This window comes from Quercus lobata, chromosome 1 (genome assembly GCF_001633185.2).
Source record: "Quercus lobata isolate SW786 chromosome 1, ValleyOak3.0 Primary Assembly, whole genome shotgun sequence".
Lineage (NCBI taxonomy): Eukaryota > Viridiplantae > Streptophyta > Magnoliopsida > Fagales > Fagaceae > Quercus > Quercus lobata.
Window position 1 is genome coordinate 26,897,381 of NC_044904.1, and position 18,217 is coordinate 26,915,597.

The window sequence follows — 18,217 nt, forward strand, 5'->3', positions numbered from 1 at the left end:
TCAGATACTAAGCAAAACCAAGCTGAGTGCTTAACTGACTCGGCCAATTTTAAATGAGCATCCAATCTATTGGTTTAGTTTTGTGACTTTTGTCCCAATAATACGTGTAAAGTGCACAAATTAATATTAGACTGTTCATAGACAAAACACTATTCCATTAGGCAAAGCCACCTAGGATTCCAAAAATGTTTTGATTGGATTCACATAACTCATAAGGAGCTTTTGCTCTTGAATTCAGCCATGCCTGCAAATATTTGAGGTTCGAGTCATTTGACAAATTTCACTTAATTTTCTTAAGCATGATATTAACTGGTCATGTGAAATGCGCATAGAATTTAATAACCCTTCTTTTGCAAGTTGAAATATGTAGACAGGTCTATCCTAAAACATTCTGGAAAAGGATCCTCTCCAAATGAAATAGATACAATGCCTTCAACTTATGATTTAAGAAACTTATCTCACTAATGCCTTCATCTCTCCATGCAAACTTGGACTTTCATAGGTTTGCTTATTAATGCATAATCACTCTGCATTCTAATCTCATCTTAGACAGAACCATTCTTGAGGTATCAAATGATGGACTGTCAACTGTGTGATTGACCTTTTTGCTTCAAAAGTATTTCCTATGTCTTTGCAGGAACTAGCATTATTAGGTCCTCTGAGTACAAAAGAATGTGACCTATCCAAAAACTTCAGAACTCCCATTTATCAGTCCCATGTTTGAGACTCTTTTCCACTCAATTTCACAGTTCAGAATTTGGAAGTTTCATGAGGAAAAGACAATCCTTGTCCACTTCAAGTTGATATACTATGGACTAACCCATGTTCTGAATAACATATTCACATAAAACCATGAAAAAAGCACAAACACAGCTATACTAGCAAATAGAATAGAGAGATGGCGGTTCAAGCCATTAAGAATCAAAACAACTGCTATCTCATCCATGGGAGTAGTGCTGCGCAGAATGCATTTGGAAAACCATATTTTGAGGTCCAATATTGTAAGATTCATGAGCAACACCTCTGTGCAGATTTTGACCCTCCAATTTTATCCCATAAGAGTTATAAGGAGTGGTCATGAACACATTCCCATATGCTTGGTTGAAAGCCATGGTTGCTCCACCTCCACCAATTGGCTGATTCCATTGAAAAGGTGTTCTGCCCGTGGCTGCGGAATTTGACTGCTGCTGGTTGTGATGGTGGTGAAGCACTGTAGAGTGTTCCGGGGATGGGGGTCTTTTATTGTCTGGTGAAGGACTTTTCATGTCAATGAGATTAACAGTAGTAATATCATGGATGCTTGCTCTCCGCTTATCTTTCCCTCCAGAAAGCTGCCTGATGAAGTACTTCTGAGCATGGCTAGCCACCTGAGTTGGTGTCCTAGTCACAACAAAATTGCGCGAGATATTTCTCCAGTCCCCTTTGCCATACTTTTTCAGTCCCATCAGAAACAATCTGCAGGAGATGATTAAAATTTCATGTCAAAAAAACATGGGAAAAACGAAGATCAAAACGAATAACTACCTGGAAAAGTTCCTCCCCTAAAACAGTGAAGTAATTTAATGAACTACAAATGAATGAAAAAATCCTAACCACAATCTCAACAGTGTTTTGGCCACTGGGTCACATGTACATGCATAAAATACCATAAACTTCATAAATTATATATCCCCCTAAAGACAATTCCAAGAATTTATGCTTTGTTGTTATGACTTATAAATTATAATATCATATCATATCCTAAAAAGTAGATTTTTATTGATCTCAAACGAAACCAAACCAAACCAATCCCAGTTCAGGTTCTGAACTATGTACTAAAGTTTTGTGCCGTATCAGATATCACATTTAAAACTCTAGCATTACGTAAAAAACAAGCAGAAGCAAGAAAATGAAACAAAAATGCAAAACTTATAATAATAAAGACTTACTTATGCTCCTCCTCTGTCCATGGAACCCCTTTCTTTCTCTCCTGCTCAGTTGGGCGGGCCGAGGAAGATCTCTTTCCGGCGATGCTATAGGTTTGTCTAAACCCATCATAGGCAAGGGCATGGCTATTCCAATCCAATGTGAATGGTGAAGTGGAGGTAGTGTAACCAGGAATTGGTATAAGCCCTGCCTCTATATTATTAACATCAACTTCCAAGTCTCTGTATTGCTTCATCACATCCCCAACAGTCTTTCCGGGGATCATGGCCGCCACTTTGAGCCATCGATCCGGGGACTCCTTGTCGTACACGGCCAGCGCGTTTTCGAACAACTTGTTCTCCGCCGGAGTCCATTTCGAGCTCTTGCTCTCGTGGTCCAGACCCCAATTAGGGGGCAGAATTTCAGTTTCCCACTTCATCACGTCCCAATTTACCATGCACCAACTAATTCCGAGACCAATCACCTCTCGCAAACCCCGCAGAAGTAGGAGCTTTGTGAACTGGTTACTGGTTGCGACTTTTATATATGTTTTTGTTTTTTTTTTTTTTTTTTTTTTAATTGCAAATTTGAGGTTTTTGAATATTGGTGAAAACAGAGGAAAAGGCAGAGAGAGACAGAGGAGAATGAAAATGCAGAGTGGTGGACTGGAGGTTGAGGTTTCAGGGAAATAATAATATCAATGTTAAATCATGAAGCATTTTGAAAGGAATCAGAATACCTTTTCCTTTTTTGTGCATAGCAATTGCATAGGCATACCATGAGAAAGAGGAATCTAAAAAAAAGGCCCACCTTTTCAAAGAACCAAAAACAAAACAAAATGTCACCAAATTAATTCAAAATTGAAAATTAATTTAGCTGCTCCATTATTATACAGCCCTAGAAGTACCACAAACTGACGAGTACTGACAACTGAGATCTGAACCCAATGGCCTTCCAAGGAAAACAAGCAGAAATAGAACCAAACAGCAAGGACCCAGATACTATTTCAAGAAAAATGGAGCAGAAAATTGACCAGAATTCAAAAGCTGAGAACTTTCGAGTTAGAGTTAACTAACACTTGTATCTTTAAATAGCTGAACACCCTTGAAATCCCAATTCCAATTGGGTAAGAAAAAGGAAGCTGAGGACTCAGAAAAGGAATCAAACAAGCTAGAAATGAATACCCAATTGGCTGTTGAAGTTGAATTCTCAAGGAAATTAGAGTTCAAGAAAAAAAGGCTGGTCAAGATCTCTTCTTTCTTTCTTTTCACTGTGGCCTGAGCTACAAAGAAAAGAGAAGAAAGAAAAGAAGTAAATGATACTAGAGAAAAAAAAAATTAAGAAACTGAAAAGCAAGTTTGGTAAAGCTTCGAGGAATGAATCTAAATTTTGCTTAAAATCTTTGGGAGAGAGAGAGACAGAGAAAAGCTGGGTTTGAAGGTGGTGGGCTATGATTGGTTGGGATAGCGTTTGTGGATAGTGCAACTTAAGGAAAGTTTTCCCTTATTATGATACACCCTCCCTCTGTTGAAGACTGCTCTCTCTCTATTTGTTTCAAAAATTAATTTAAATTAAATAAATACTTAGTGAAGGCCATTTTTATTTTTCTTTCTAAGTTTGATGTGTGGATAAAACAAGGACTGGCAGCCCATGATGAATGATGGAAGCTCACCTGTACTGCACTTTAGTCATTATTGCACTTACCGTATGATGACATGACTTTAGGAAAATACTCTTTGACCATATTTGATCAGATAATTATTGTGTTTTTTTTGTTGTTGCTGTCAGATTCAAGATGTAGCCTAGCCGTTAAATCAACGGTCCAGATCAATGGTAAATTAGTAAAGAGAGATGTGAAGGGCAATCGGTGCTCAAATGGATAAAGAGAATAAAATGAGTCTTGCTCTTCCCTATATGTTGAAAGTCAAAAAAAGTAAATAGAAGTTGGACTAAATTATTAGGAAATTAGGAAATTTTCGAGTAAGATGTGTTTTTATTCTTTCATGTTTGTAATGGATCATATCACAAATGTTAGAAAATGAAACACCATATTACTATACTTAATAATTACTTCCAAAAAATTGTTGAATTGTGGAAATTTTACTTTAACAATTGTTGGTAGAAAATTATTAAAAAAAAAATTATCGGTACAAAACTCTAAAAAGGTATTCTCATTTGGTGCTTTAAAATGTGGTTGTAACTATTTTACATTTATTGTAGGCAAAAAAACACAATTTTGGTCCCTACATTTTAGTGTAACAGTCAATTTAGTCCCTACATTTTGGTAGCGGTTAATTTGGTCCCTATTATTTTTAACTTGCAATCAATTTGGTCTCTGCCGTTAATTCATTAACAAAAAATGCGTACGTTACAAACGTTTTACATTGTTGATGCACATGTGGCTAAAATAATAATTTAAAATAAAATAATTAAATATTTAAAAAATCCACGTATGCATTTTAATAAAAAAGAAAATTCCACTTCAAACAAGGAATTCTGAAAAAACTAATTGAAAGAAACAAATAAAGAAAATGATTTTTTTTTAAATCCACAATTTCTTTTATTTTCTTTTTCTATTCTTCTTACGCTTTCATACCTCCCACACGCAAAGCAATTTGAAAATCCCAACATTATGAAACCCTTTACCAAATTAAACACACAAATAGAACCTAGCAAACACCAATCACGAACAAACACTGAAAAGATCTCAACTTGCCCAAACCATATCAATCCTTTCACCACTCTAACGATTCCACTTCGCGAGTATGTACATGATATTATTATCCTTACCTATGGCTATGGCGGCTAGCAAGTGAATGAAAACAAAAGAAACACAAAAAATAAGCAATGGATGAGTGTGGATTTGATTAAGGAAATCATGAACTTTGTGGACAAATTTGGGATAATTTCCTGACGATTTTATTCAAGAGTGCTCTACTAGTTTTTTACCAGAATTTACAACATAATCTTCAAAAGAATAAGGGCTCAAATAAAAAATAAAGGACTCACAACAACTACTACTACTACTTAGCAAAAGACACTAAAGCGCCTGATAATGTTAACATTGAAATAACAATTGGAATTGAACTCAAACTCTAAACTAATTGAAGATGATATGATGATATCCCACAAGACCCACATCTGGATCCTAATCCTTTGTCGTTTCAACACCCACCCGCGTTGCTCAATTGATCTGAGCAGACCCACCACCATCAAGCCCAACACCACTGCCTTGACCCATCGAGATTGAGATTCCCCATCAAGCCCAAGCTCCACCGTGACCACTCTGAACTAAGAGAGGAAGAGAGAGAAAGAGAAAGAGAGCTAGTCTGTGAGAGAAGGGTCTGAGTCTATTTGCTGGGAAATATAAGAAAAGAGAAAGAATAGAAATGAACATTTGAGTGTTGATAATTGTGATTAGTGTTTGGCTTCAGATTGCTGTGTTTGCTAGGTATCGTGTTTGGTAACTGAGAAAATGCAAAAATACAAAAGTAAATAAAAGAAATTGAAGAGTTTTTTTCAATTCACTTACTTTATTTGTTTCTTTCAATTAATTTTTTCAGGATTTTTTGTTTGACGTGAAATTTTCTTTTTTATTAAAATGCATACATGGATTTTTTTAATATTTAATTATTTGATTTTATATTATTATTTTAGCCACATGTGCACCAATAATGCAAAACATTTGTCACATACGCATTTTCCGTTAATGATTTAACGGCAGGGACCAAATTGATTGTAAGTTAAAAATAACAGGGACCAAATTGACCGCTACCAAAATATAGAGACCAAATTAACTGTTACACCAAAAATATAAGGGTCAAAATGGTGTTTTCACCTTTATTGTAATACCAATTGCTTAACTTACGCAGGATGCTTTAACACGGTAAAGATTTTTGAATTTTGCCACGATAACATCTAAAAATAGATGTCCATTGTAGCAACATCTCTATCGTAAATACTATTATTTTATTCCACCCATTTATTTTAATCTCATAAAAAGAATAAATTATAGAATGCAAAGCACATAATTATAGCGGTAATAATAAGAAAGTCAAAATATGAGATATATGGTGTATCATTAAAATAGAAAAATTAATGGGTAATTACACTAAACCCACTTGTGGTTTGGGCGTTTGGGCGAAAATCACTTTGCCTACCCGTGGTTTAAAAAGTGTCACTTTACCCACCTGAGGTATGTTCTGTTTGTTTTCCATAACCCACCTCTGTTAAAATCATGGGTAAATAGGTATTTTTGCTCAAATTTTATGTCTCTCTCCTCTCAAAATAAAAAATAGCACAAAAATGCAAGAGAAACAAGATTAAAAGGGAGGGTTTTGTGAAAATTTATCTCACTCTTTCTTTCCTCTTCTCAGTCAAAATCCCTTTCAATTCTCAGAACTCTTCACCAGAATGGGTCTACTGGCATGGGACGTGGGCGTTTGGCAAATTGTAGTGTTAAGATCGATGTGCGTGGGGTGGTGGAAAAGGGAGGGTTTTGTGAAAATTTATCTCACTCTTTCTTTCCTCTTCTCTGTCAAACTCCCTCTCAATTCTCAGAACTCTTCACCAAAGTGAGTCTACCGACGTGGGCTGTGGGCGTTTGGCAGATCGTGGTGTTGAGATCGGCATGCGTGAGGTGGTGGAGATGTGGCAGATCAGTGTCTCGTGGTGGCATTGGTTGCTGGGTTTGGTACAGTGGTGGGTTGTGGTTTGGGTATGCGATTTGTGTCGTGGTGGTTGCTAGGCTTGGTTCATGTGTTTGATTTTAAGTTTCGGTGATTGCTGAGATTTTTTTTCCAGAATTTTGTTTGAGTTTTGGTTGCTGGGATTGTTTTTGCTGGAGAAAGAATTTAAATAAAAACAAAATTAATTCTACACAAGATCTAACCCATCCACAGTAAAGTTGAAAAGAAAATCAAAAGCTAAAAGAAAGACATGGAAGTGAAAAAGAAGAAGAAAACATAACTCAAAACCCAGATCCAACCCAACGTCATGCTCCTCATCAAAACCTAGACCTAATCCAACACCGTGCTCCTCCTCAAAACCCATACCCAACCAACACAGCCAACTCATACTCCTCCACAGTCATCACCTAAGCCACCACGACCCAAAACTGCCGACGATCTGAACTGGAGTGTGAGAGATGAGAGAGACATGTACAGAACACAGAGAGAGAGAGAGGGGCAGAAAGAGCGTGAGGAATAAATTAATGTATAGCGAAGAAAATAAGTTAATGGGTTAAGTAAAATTTTCCTTTTGTGTTATTTTCTTTTGAGTGTGTTACAAAAATATAGTTTATGATTTATTGGAGTTCTTGAGACAAGTTTCTAAATTTTTACAAATAGCGTCTTTTGATCTTATTTTCTCTTGTTTTAGTGTCTTTTTTTTTTTTTTTGGAGGAGAGAGACATAAAATTTGAGCAAAAATACCTATTTATCCCTGATTTTAATAGAAGTGAGTTACAGAAAACAAACGAAACATACCACAGGTGTTTAAAGTGACACTTTTCAAACTATAGGTAGGCAAAGTGATTTTCAGTCAAGCCACAAATAAATTATGTGTAATTACCCCAAAAATTAATGAATACCTTAATAGTATTAGTTGAAAAAATTTTATGAAAAAAAAAAACTAATTTTTTTGACAATTTTATATTTCTTTCTTATGAAAGTGATATTAAAACAATTAATAAAGTAATCTATTAATAAATATTCTAAAAACACGTGTTAACATAACATAACCCTTATTAAAATAGTAAAGTAAAATAAATAAAATAATTTTTTGAAGATGCAAATTTTTATTTTTTTTATTTTTTTATTTTTTTTCTGTCGTTTGGGAGTGTGAATGCTCTAAATAAGTTTACCCCTAGCATTTGCAAGTTAATGCTGTGGGCCCCCCCCACACTGTTACAAGTTACTAGCGTTCTCATTGGACAGCCTCCCCCACATAATTGAATATATGGGTTATGATCTCAAGGCAGAGAGAGAACCTGGGCCCTTCACAAGGGCACTGATTCTCACACACGTGGCACTATTGCATCGGTTCAAACAAGCTGCACTACTCAGTCCAAGGCAGAAGCTGACAACTTGGGTTACCCTCCAATTAGCTAAATCCACGTCAGAACGTTAAAAACTCTAATCATGGGACCAACCACACATAATTGTAACTCTTTGGCTATAGCCAGCCAACCACCGCCTCTCACATCTCTTCACAACTTTTTTTTTTTTTTTTTTTTTCTGCGTTGTTGGTTAGTGGAATTGAGTAGGAGAATTATTATATACTCCACGCGCTTTGATTAGCGCGTGTAGAAAAGGCACTAATCAGAGACCGACAAAAGAGTAGGACCCACGAAACACCAGTTAAAAAGGTTCACATGTCAAACTCGTAAACGGAGCGTGGGGCACGCGCCGACCAAGTTGGTTGAGCTCCACCGTCACTCTTTCTCTCTCTCTCAACCAATACAACCAAGCGGTCCCCTTCTTGATGTGACCAACTGCTCCACTGCTTATGTCTTTGTCCTCTCTTTTCTCTCTGTTGGAAATCTATACGGCTTCCAGGTCCCCAAAACCGCCTTCCTCAGTCATTGTTATTATGGTAGCACCTTTGAAATTTTTGTTGGAATATTACTTTCTAGTACTTTTCTTTTTCTTTCTTCATATTTTAATTTTAATTTCTTTTTACATTTACCAATAAAACAAATCAAAGATTTATACAATAAAACAAATCAATGATTTATAGATAGATTAAAGTTTTTAGAATTTAAATTCATGACCGAAATACAAATTAATAGTATAAAAAATTTTGAAAAAATTTAAATTTAAAATCTATATAATTATTATAAGGGCACGTTTTGCTCCCCAAAGCCTAAGTAAAATGGACAAATATCCAAAGAGCCTAAAACAATAAATTTGTAAAGAGTGAGTTAGAAATTGAACTCTAATAAGTTCGACAACAATTACAGTAGACTGAATGTTACTTGAAAGTATAAATAAACAGTTTTGTGAAAGGAAAATCCTTCTCAGCAAAGTCCAAAGAAGGTTGTTTTTATATATTTCTCTTGGACCCAAATAACATTATAGTTCTTAAGTGTACAGTCCCTTTCTTACAGATTCTCTCATCCCCCCTTTGTAATGGGGTCTTTCTTATTTATATTCTCATTTTTTAGTCCATCTCAGTTCTCCACGTGTAGATCAGATTGCTGGCTTTGATACTTGTCTCATTAGCATCTTCTTCAAGTCTTTATGGGTAGCTGTAAGGCTGAATGTTATTGTTCAAGTATTACCTCTACATTAATGCGGCCAGGAAGTTAGTTGCAGAGCATTCAATGCGGTAGTAACAACTTTCTTCTTAGATATTTCTCAACTTTCCTTTGTCTTATCCCCTTTTGATGCTTATCCTTACCAGTATGATCGTTTGGTGCCTTGATCTTGACGAAAGGTCGGACTTTTAACCTCTACTTTGCTTAGCCGAGGAGGTATTTCTCCTCAAACTACACTCCTAATCCCTTATGGCAAGACTTCTTCCACGGACTACTAACTTGTATGCCTCTGTTCGTGTCTACCTGTCCTCAGATGATTTAATATCCTCGGACATAGCCCACGGAACAATATCCATTTTTGGGCCCTCTATCTCTACAATTATGATACACATTTTATAATTACACAATAAAAAAGTGAAAGAGACAATTTTTTTTACTAACTACTGATGTGGTGAGTGATTATTAATAAATGAAAATATGATGTTATAATTTAAAAATAATGCTACAAATACAAACTATTTTACAACATTTTTACAAAATGCTAGTGTGGCTTTAGTATTTTCCAAATAATTATGAGTAAGAGAAGTGTTATATGCACAAACTATTTTATAACATTTTTACAAACTGTTGATGTGACAAATGTCTTATTAGTTTTTATCTAAACCCACTATTAATAACAATTTTTCATTTACCAATAATCATTCACCACATTGATGAATGTTGTACTCAGCCCTAATTACGTAGCCTACATTATATTCTTTTGCTAGGTAATTGTTTATGCAGGTGTAGGGGCTCGAACCCCTGAGCTGAAGGTCACTAAGGAGACTGGGTACCACTTGGGCCAACAGGCCCGGTGGTAAATAAATGATCTTACTTAAAGATTAATGTAGCATATTTTCCAAATTGTTTGACTACTCCTAAAATGATACATTCTTTTTGAAAACTTCGTTTACACTTCTGTTCAAATAATAAATAATTTACCCTCTTTTATTTTGAATGATATTTAAAAAAAAAAAAAAAAGGGGGGGGGGGGCTCTTAGAATATTCATCAAATTGAAGCTAAATGAACAACCTCATGCCATAGCACCTCACACCACCACCACCACCACCACCAACCTCCATGAACCCACATTTTGCCGCACAAAACCCTATCAAGCCAAATCAGTCCATCATGTTATCCCCCGACAACAGCCACTGCCAACCTACATCACTATTTTAACCATGCCATACCTCAAGCCCCATCTTTTTCTATTCTTTGATGTGGAATTTGTGGCGGACTAATCTACCTTCTGGCCTTACAACTCGGCCCAACAATCACCATAATTAAACCTATACTTCAACAACAAACTAACTCTCCTCAAATAGATCAACATCAACACCAAAAAACCTAGTTCAGCTAAGCCTAAATCTCCACACTATCTAAGACCTAACCTCTCATGCCTGATGCCACATTGCCACCTCAATCATCGTCCAATCAACTCAATCCATTGTCCGATAACAACAAAACCCAAAGAAGTCACCGTCTACCATTCAAAATGACCTTTTAAGAGAGAGAGAGAGGTTGGAAGTTTTTTCTTTTTCTTTTTTAAAGAGAGCAAAAAATGAGGATAATGGAAAAAAAAAAGGTGGGTGAAGATTTTCCTAGGGATCCACCAAAAACCATTCTCACAAATGGGAAGAAAAAGATAAGAAAAAAAGTATAACTTTAAATTTATGCAAATCGGTTTTTGTTTTGTTTTGTTTTGTTTTTGTTTTTGTTTTTTTTTTTTTTTTTTTTTTTTTTTTTTTTTTTTTTTTTTTTTTTTTTTTTTTTTTTTCACTTTTCCATCATCATTAGGAAACATATATAAGAAAAAACTAAAATATTTTCTATCATTTTTCTATTTCATTCATCCAATCAAACACTCTGAGATCAATCTCTTAACATGTGTTTAGGCTAGTGTACAAGATATAATATTCCTAAGAGGGTTGACTGGAAAAATCAATGAAAGAGTGGGGGCGAAATTTTAAAAAGAGGTTCACTATTCACGCTTCACACACCAAAATGGAGTTTTAACTTTTTATATTACTAAAATTGGCTGATGTCGATCAATGTTGGTGACCTAAAAGGTATTAATAGATCTTCATTCACATGAAAAAGAATTGTTGCAATAATTGTTCTAGTTGTCCACCAAAATTGGAATCCGTTAGAATGTTAGAGGCAATGCACCGAGTTATCATTTTGAACTCATATTAGAATTTCATTTCATTTCATCTCTTATGTATGTTTTTTTTTTTTTTTTTTTTTTTTTTTACCTACAATGCATGGAAACTTTATTTGGAGTGTCGTGCTAATGTCATATCTGTATCATACTCGTATCATAATGATGTCTTATTTGTCATATCATGCTATAATCTTTCAAAAATTGCTTATGCCGTCGTACTGTACCTGTACCCACAATGGCAAAGCTAGAAAATATTCTCAATGGAGACCAAGCCAAAGCCCTTGTCTGCTATGGGCTATTGGCAAGAATAGACTTGACCTCCGCTTCGCTTCGCTTGCTCTATCGCTTCGCTTGTTTTACAACTTCGAAAGAACCTGTGAGAATGCACTTTGCTTAACACAGGCTTTTTCGAGTCCCTATGCCTATACCGGTAGTGAATTAGAGCAGCAACAACCCTCACTCCGGAAGAGGGGGGGGGGTACTGTTTACCTTCCCGTAAGGGGGTTGTTAAATAGTTAGCTCCATAGGAATTGTATTCCTTAAGAAGAGCTCAATAAAAGCCCTATTCTCGATAGATGATATATATTATATTTCGGTGGCTTTAACTTTCTCAATATAAATGTGTATGACTTTATTTTTGGAAAGAGTAATGCTACAGACAATACTATTTTAACTTTCTCAATATAAATGTGTATGACTTTATTTTTGGAAAGAGTAATGCTACAGACAATACTATTTTATAACATTTTTATAAACTGCTGATGTGGCTTTAGCATTTATCAAATAATTATTGGTAAATAAAAATGTGATATTAATGATAGTCCAGATTAGAACTAGTAAGAATTTGTCATATTAAAAGTTTGTAAAAATGTTGTAAAATAGTTTGTACATATAACATTACTCTTTTGGAAACAACAAAATCTTTTGCTAAAGAGATTTACTTATAGTATTTTTTTTTAAGTGTATTGTTAACCAATACCCTAAAGGCATTAAGTTAAAAACAATTTTTAGAAATATTTTATGGAAAAATGATAAAACAATTAATTTTTCTAATATATTTTTATGTTTCCCATAAAAGTGATATTAAAAATTTTCTAATATAATTTATTATAATTCACCATAAGAGCACCTGTTAACATGACCATTTTTATAAACTTATACTTTAAATACTCCTTAAAACAAATAAAGGGGAGCATTACCTAAAATTTATTTAAATATTTTAAAATTTTAACATTAAAATAGTGGAGGAAAGGAATTTTTAGAAAATCCCAAGGGGTCTTGGCCCCTCCAACCCCTCCCCACCATCTGTTATGCATACCCACACCCATGTTTTTTTTTTTTTTTTCTGAGAAACCCATACCCATGTTCATGTTTTTATTCATGTCCGTGGTGTCCGTATCATGTCCGTGTGTCCATGCCATTATGTTCTTTTACTTTGAGAAAGTGGAAACCAATGTCACAAAGTACAGGAAATTGCAAATATCTGACATTGGGCTAGGTATTGTTACAGGCCCAAAAGCAAAGATGCTTTGCGTCACATGTAACATGTTCTCTTGTTGACTAGCTAAGCACCTAGGCCACCATCGGTCACCTCACCTCGAATCTCTCACACCCTATTCAATGGGGACAAAGTGTCCATTAATAAGCCGAGCTCTACAAAATGTCACAATTGCCCTTCTTGTCATCCATCCATGTTCCCATTGTGCTGGTGTCATTATCGGAGCAGAATCAAAACAGTGATGGGTACGGTAAATTTTTATTATTATTATTATTTTTTTTGGTAATCGGTAAATTTTTATTATTATTTTTTTTGTTTTATGGTCTTCTTATCAAAATACCGGTTTTGGAGCTCAACATTATTTATATGTATTTTGATTAAGATAACTGCAAAATCCTTCCTTTCTTGGGGGACCAGGTTCATAGTATTCATTTTTTTTTAAAAAAAAACCCAACTGAGTGTTTACAGTTTACCTACCCATAGCAATAAAATGAGTATGAACGAAAACATTCTTAAAAAGTAAAAACTGCCTTTTAGCTTAAATTATTTGCACAGTACGAGGTCTTAAAATAAATAAAATAGAAAGACGTGCATTTTGGATGAGTTGAACTTTTACATTAACATCGTGTTTGGTTGTAGTTATTGAAAGGGAAAAGAAAGGAATAGAGGAAGGGAATAAAAAATAAAAGAAGAAAATTCATTTTGATGTGTTTAGATATAGGAAAGAGAGGAAAGACGAAAATATGAGAGTTTTATCTTTCCCTTGTTTGTTTGCCAAGGAAAAAAAAAATACATACTTTTACCTTTGTGCCCTTATTAGTCAAGTGAAAATTCATATATTAAACCATTTATAATTTTTTAAAAATGTTAAGGACAAATTAGTCATTTTATAGTATAAAGTGGTGGATCCCAAGCAATTAATGCTCTCCTTTCCTTCATTTTTGCTCAAATTGGGTAGATACCAAAACAGTGGACCTGCGAAAATATCATCAGTTCATCACTCCACCTCATTCACTTTTCTCTTCCATTGTATAACCAAAAAGAGGAAATGATATCACTTCCTTCCTTTTCCCTTCTTTTCTATTCTCTTCTCTTAGGGCGGTAAATGAATCTAGCTGATCATAAATAATTCGGGCTCAGCTCGATAAAAAATGTGTTCATATTTGTTTGTTTATAAATAAGCTAAACTTGAGCCGTAGTTTTGGCTCGTTTGATAAACAAGTCGAGCCCAAGCAAAAAAAATTTGTTCATGAATAAACTCGTGAACTATTAGGCTTGATACACAACAATTTAAGCATAGATTCATTTACAAGTTTATATGTGTTGGCTAAATATACTCATTACACACATCTTAATAATGATATGGCTAACATGAGACCACTACCTATATTACCTTAATTTTTTCCTTCCCTTTAAACTGATCAAGAACCAATTTAGACTATAGTTACATTTAAAAATAAATAAATAATTAAGTAGGCCACATATAATACTTCCCTATCAATCATCTAAAGTAAAGTTATGAAACATGTTAGTATTTTCTCATTCATAATAGTTACAAACATGTATTTTTCTAGTCCTTCACTATCTAACGTGAATGTAAAAATTGTATTTTGAACAATTATTGAAGCTGTAGACAAGGAATGATGAATGAATGAATTTAATTATGTAAATTATTAATTTGAATAATAGCTAATCATAATTAAGACTAGATGCATGATAAAATGAGTATACTATTTTCTTTTTATTTTTTCTTAATTTTAGAGACTTAAGCATTTAATAATGTAATTTTTTTAGATCTCAAACTCAAAAACTTGATTTGTGCTCGAGTTTGAGCTTGACATTAAGCTTGAGTTTTACTTGACTAATTAATCAGACCAAGCTAAGCTAAGCCAAGTTCAAACTTTTTGGTTTTCCCACGAGCTCAAGCTCAAACCAAGCTTGAGTTTTTTATTTTTCCTGACGAGCCAAGCTTGAACATTCACTACTCAACAAAACTCGATTCGTTTACAGCCCTACCTTCTCCCATTTCCAAACATAGTGTAAAAAGAAAAGAAAAGTTGAACTTTACTATTCCTTAGAGAGAGAAAGGAGTGTTAATTCCACAAAGGTGAAGAGTTGTGAGATTCAATTTGGTTAGAAGGCTAGAAAATATTTTATTTTTACACCAAATGTGTTTGGTATGAGAGATTAAATAGTGTAAGGATAGAAATTAATTTAATGTTATTTTTTCAAAAAAAAAAATAATTACTATTATGTATTTATTGTGATTTGAAACAATGTGGTAATATTATGGGTGTGCATTCAATCCACTTATCTGACAAAACCGACCTTACTCAATCCAACTTGACGTTGTGGGTTAGAATTTTATTTTGAGTTTGAAATTGGGTTGGATTCAGGTTGATAGGTATTTGTAAGGACTCGATTTGTAATGACCCCAGAATGATATTGGATTCACACGTAAAAAGGCCCAAACAATATAATTTGTAGAGCGTGGGTTTGAAAGGCTAGGCCTTGGTCACCGAACGGTAGTTAATCAGGGTCTCCATAGCGATTTGCACCAGGATGAACCTGACGTGTTCAATAATAATCTATTCCGGTATGTCATGAATGGCTCCAATCCTTAGACCTTGTCCAAGGAGCTTCATGTCCTTATTCTTCTCCATTTTTTAGGACTCCATCATCTGGAAGCCCCCTTTTTTTAGCGCATAGGTCTTCACGTTATATAACCCCTCTCGGTTGATCTTGACCTTCCACCTGTTGATCCGGCAGGTCCCTATTCAACTACATGTCCCATCAGCTGCCTCCCCCTGCTTTTTGTTAGTTGCGCTAACCAAAACCACACTGTTCAGGTGTCTTTTCTCATTAATATGGCTAAGACGTTTGTGGGCGCATTCAATACAGAGGAGATGTATTTACCTTGAACCACCTCCATTCTGTACCCCTATGTGGGTCCCATTCTACTCGTTTCTTCTTTTGGGGGCCTTTTGGAGGCTGCCTTTGACGACATGTCGCTCTTCCCTTTGAAGTCTTGGGATGCTGAGGATAGGGTCATCCTCGGCTGTGTCTCTAGGCCATTTGGTCTTTCCCTACTCGTCCTCGGCAACTACCCTCCTCAGCACGGGCCTTGGGCCCTAGTGGAAAGTGGGCCGGGTCGTAAGTTCTTTGGCCCTACAATAGCCTCTCAAAATCCTGCTATCCGGCTCCTCAGACGGATAGGAGAGTTTTGATGACATCAGGCGTCTGTCAATGCTTGTCAATCCTTGTCACCTATCGGTTCCCGAGACTTTTCGTCTACCCGAGACACGTTCTTAGAGCCTTTGGAAGGTGAAACGTGTCCTCATTAAATGCGGGCAACTTTGTGCTTCCCACTTTCAACGGCGTGATGGAGATCTAACGGTGGAGATTTCCTTGCCTTTATGGGCGGGAAAATTCGTGCAGTTACTTTCGATGGGAGGCACAAATGATTTTTGGAACTGATTGGTCTCTTCACTTTTGCGCTTAAAAGTTCTAGCACACATATTCTGGGTTCATCCAAAATTTCATCCACATTCAAGTCTATCTCTAGCACAAAAAGCCCGTCCGAGGCACCTTTCCTCTTTCCTGTAAGTTTTCTGCCTTCACTAACTCGTGCTTTTTCTTTTCCGGTTTTATTTTTCTCTTGTTCCTCTCCTTCTCCCGTCATTGGTTGAGTCTATTTAGTAACTCTTAGAGATGGTTAAATTGAGACTGAGGAAACTGGTTGATACTGAAGAGGCGATGGAAAAGTTCATCGCCGATTATAGGATTCCCCCCAATGTGAGTCTGAGGTACTGTAAGATGGGAGAGTGGCACCTTCTGAGAAGGACGGGCGAGGTGGTAATTCCTATTCTCGCCTTTGTAGAGGGGGGTATGAGAATCCCCCTAGGGCCGGTAACGAAGGGTTACCTTAGGCATTTCCGATTAGCCCCCACCCAGTGCACCGGCAATATGTTTAGGATTCTGGGTTGTGTGGATGCCTTAAATGAAAAGATGGGGCTAAGATTGACCCACCATGACGTGAATTGGTGCTATAATCTCCAAAATTTGAAGGGAAAATCCTATTACATGAAGACGAGAGACGAGAGACGAGAGAGTTCGACTAATCCAATGCCTCCCTGATTCCAACAAGGGGTTAAATAAGGACTTCCTTATCGTATCCGGTGAATGGCATGATGGCGTTCCATGCCCAATGGTGGAGGGAGAACCAGGTGGGGTATAGAGAATGGAAGGGTGCCGATACTTTGCGCCATTTGAATTTGATGTGGTTCGGTTACTAACCGTGTGCATGTCTTTTTCTTGCAGATCCAAACGCCTTTCACCGTCACTTTCACCTAGTTAACCGGGTGGACTTGGAGACTGTTCTTCAAGCGGCAGTTTTTGTAAATGACAATGATGGTTAAGTCAGAGCTACTTACAAAATCTTAAGGTACACTCCCGTTCAGAAGTCATTCGCCGACCCAAGGCACGTGATCAACGCTAGACATCCTCGGCTTCCAAAAATTACCATAGTCGAATCAGGATTTTCAATCTTCGAAGGATCTTTTGTCCCAGAGGGCATCCCATTAGTGGACCTCTCCCCATCTCACCAAGCAGCGGAGGACGAAGACGAGTTGGGTCAGTCTGAGGAGGGATTTGGGGTATTTGACCAAGCCGACCCATCCGAGGATCCTTCTGGTGATTTAGGTGACCTAGCCTTGTCCGAAGCGGAGTTGTTGTCAGTGGGAACATCCTCCCGAGCCGAGATGGGTCTTAAGAGAAAGCCCCCAACCAGCTTATTCGACCTCATTGAGGGCTAGCCGGGGAAGGGTGCACAGGGAAAACCGCAATCCAACGATTCATCTCCACCACCTCAGCCTTAAACCATCCAGACTAGGTCATCCTCCACTAAGTCGCAGCCACAATCTTCCCGCCCCAAACTTCCTGCTCCTCATCAATCAGCTCTGCCTCCTCAGCCGGAGCCTATTGACTCAAAGAGAAAGAGGAGTCCTAAGGGGAAGGAACCCATGGACGGGGGAAAATCCCAATCCTCTCAGGAGAGGGATGAATCCTCGCGAGTTCAGAAACAGTTAAAGATTGGGCACTAGAGCAAAGGGAAAGGGACCGAGGCCCAATCCGCCCAAGGCAAGGGGAAAGAGATCGAAGCCCAATCCGCGCCGAGTGCTTGGCTTCCTGCCCCCATGCTTCACGGGGGGCCATTGTTGGAAACCGCATCCATGAGGGACCTTAGAGATGGCGAGGGCGGTTATGTGGCTGACGCGCTAAGGAGAACCATGTTGCTTCCCACCGATGTGGATGAGTTGAAGAACATGAGGATGCAAGAGGTTTTCCTCAGCA

At 36.7% G+C, this 18,217-nt stretch overlaps 1 protein-coding gene across 1 annotated transcript; it reads right to left on the reverse strand.

Moving 5' to 3' along the window:
- Positions 1-328: 328 nt before the first annotated feature.
- On the reverse strand, positions 329-3,429 carry LOC115985245 (transcription factor DIVARICATA). Its single transcript, XM_031108213.1, has 2 exons — positions 1,929-3,429; positions 329-1,455 (listed from the first exon to the last, which is right to left on the reverse strand). Exons 1-2 carry the CDS (start codon positions 2,360-2,362, stop codon positions 939-941), a joined length of 951 nt encoding a protein of 316 aa, XP_030964073.1. The 5' UTR covers positions 2,363-3,429; the 3' UTR covers positions 329-938.
- Between the last annotated feature and the right edge of the window lie 14,788 nt (positions 3,430-18,217).

What these genes read in the sequence shown, in the direction of transcription:
- LOC115985245 (XM_031108213.1), bottom strand. Translation starts at nt 2,362, where the DNA reads ATGGTAAATTGGGACGTGATGAAGTGGGAAACTGAAATTCTGCCCCCT. An exon ending in TGGACAGAGGAGGAGCATAA is followed by an intron (nt 1,456 to 1,928) that starts GTAAGTCTTTAT and finishes CATCTCCTGCAG; the next exon opens with ATTGTTTCTGATGGGACTGA.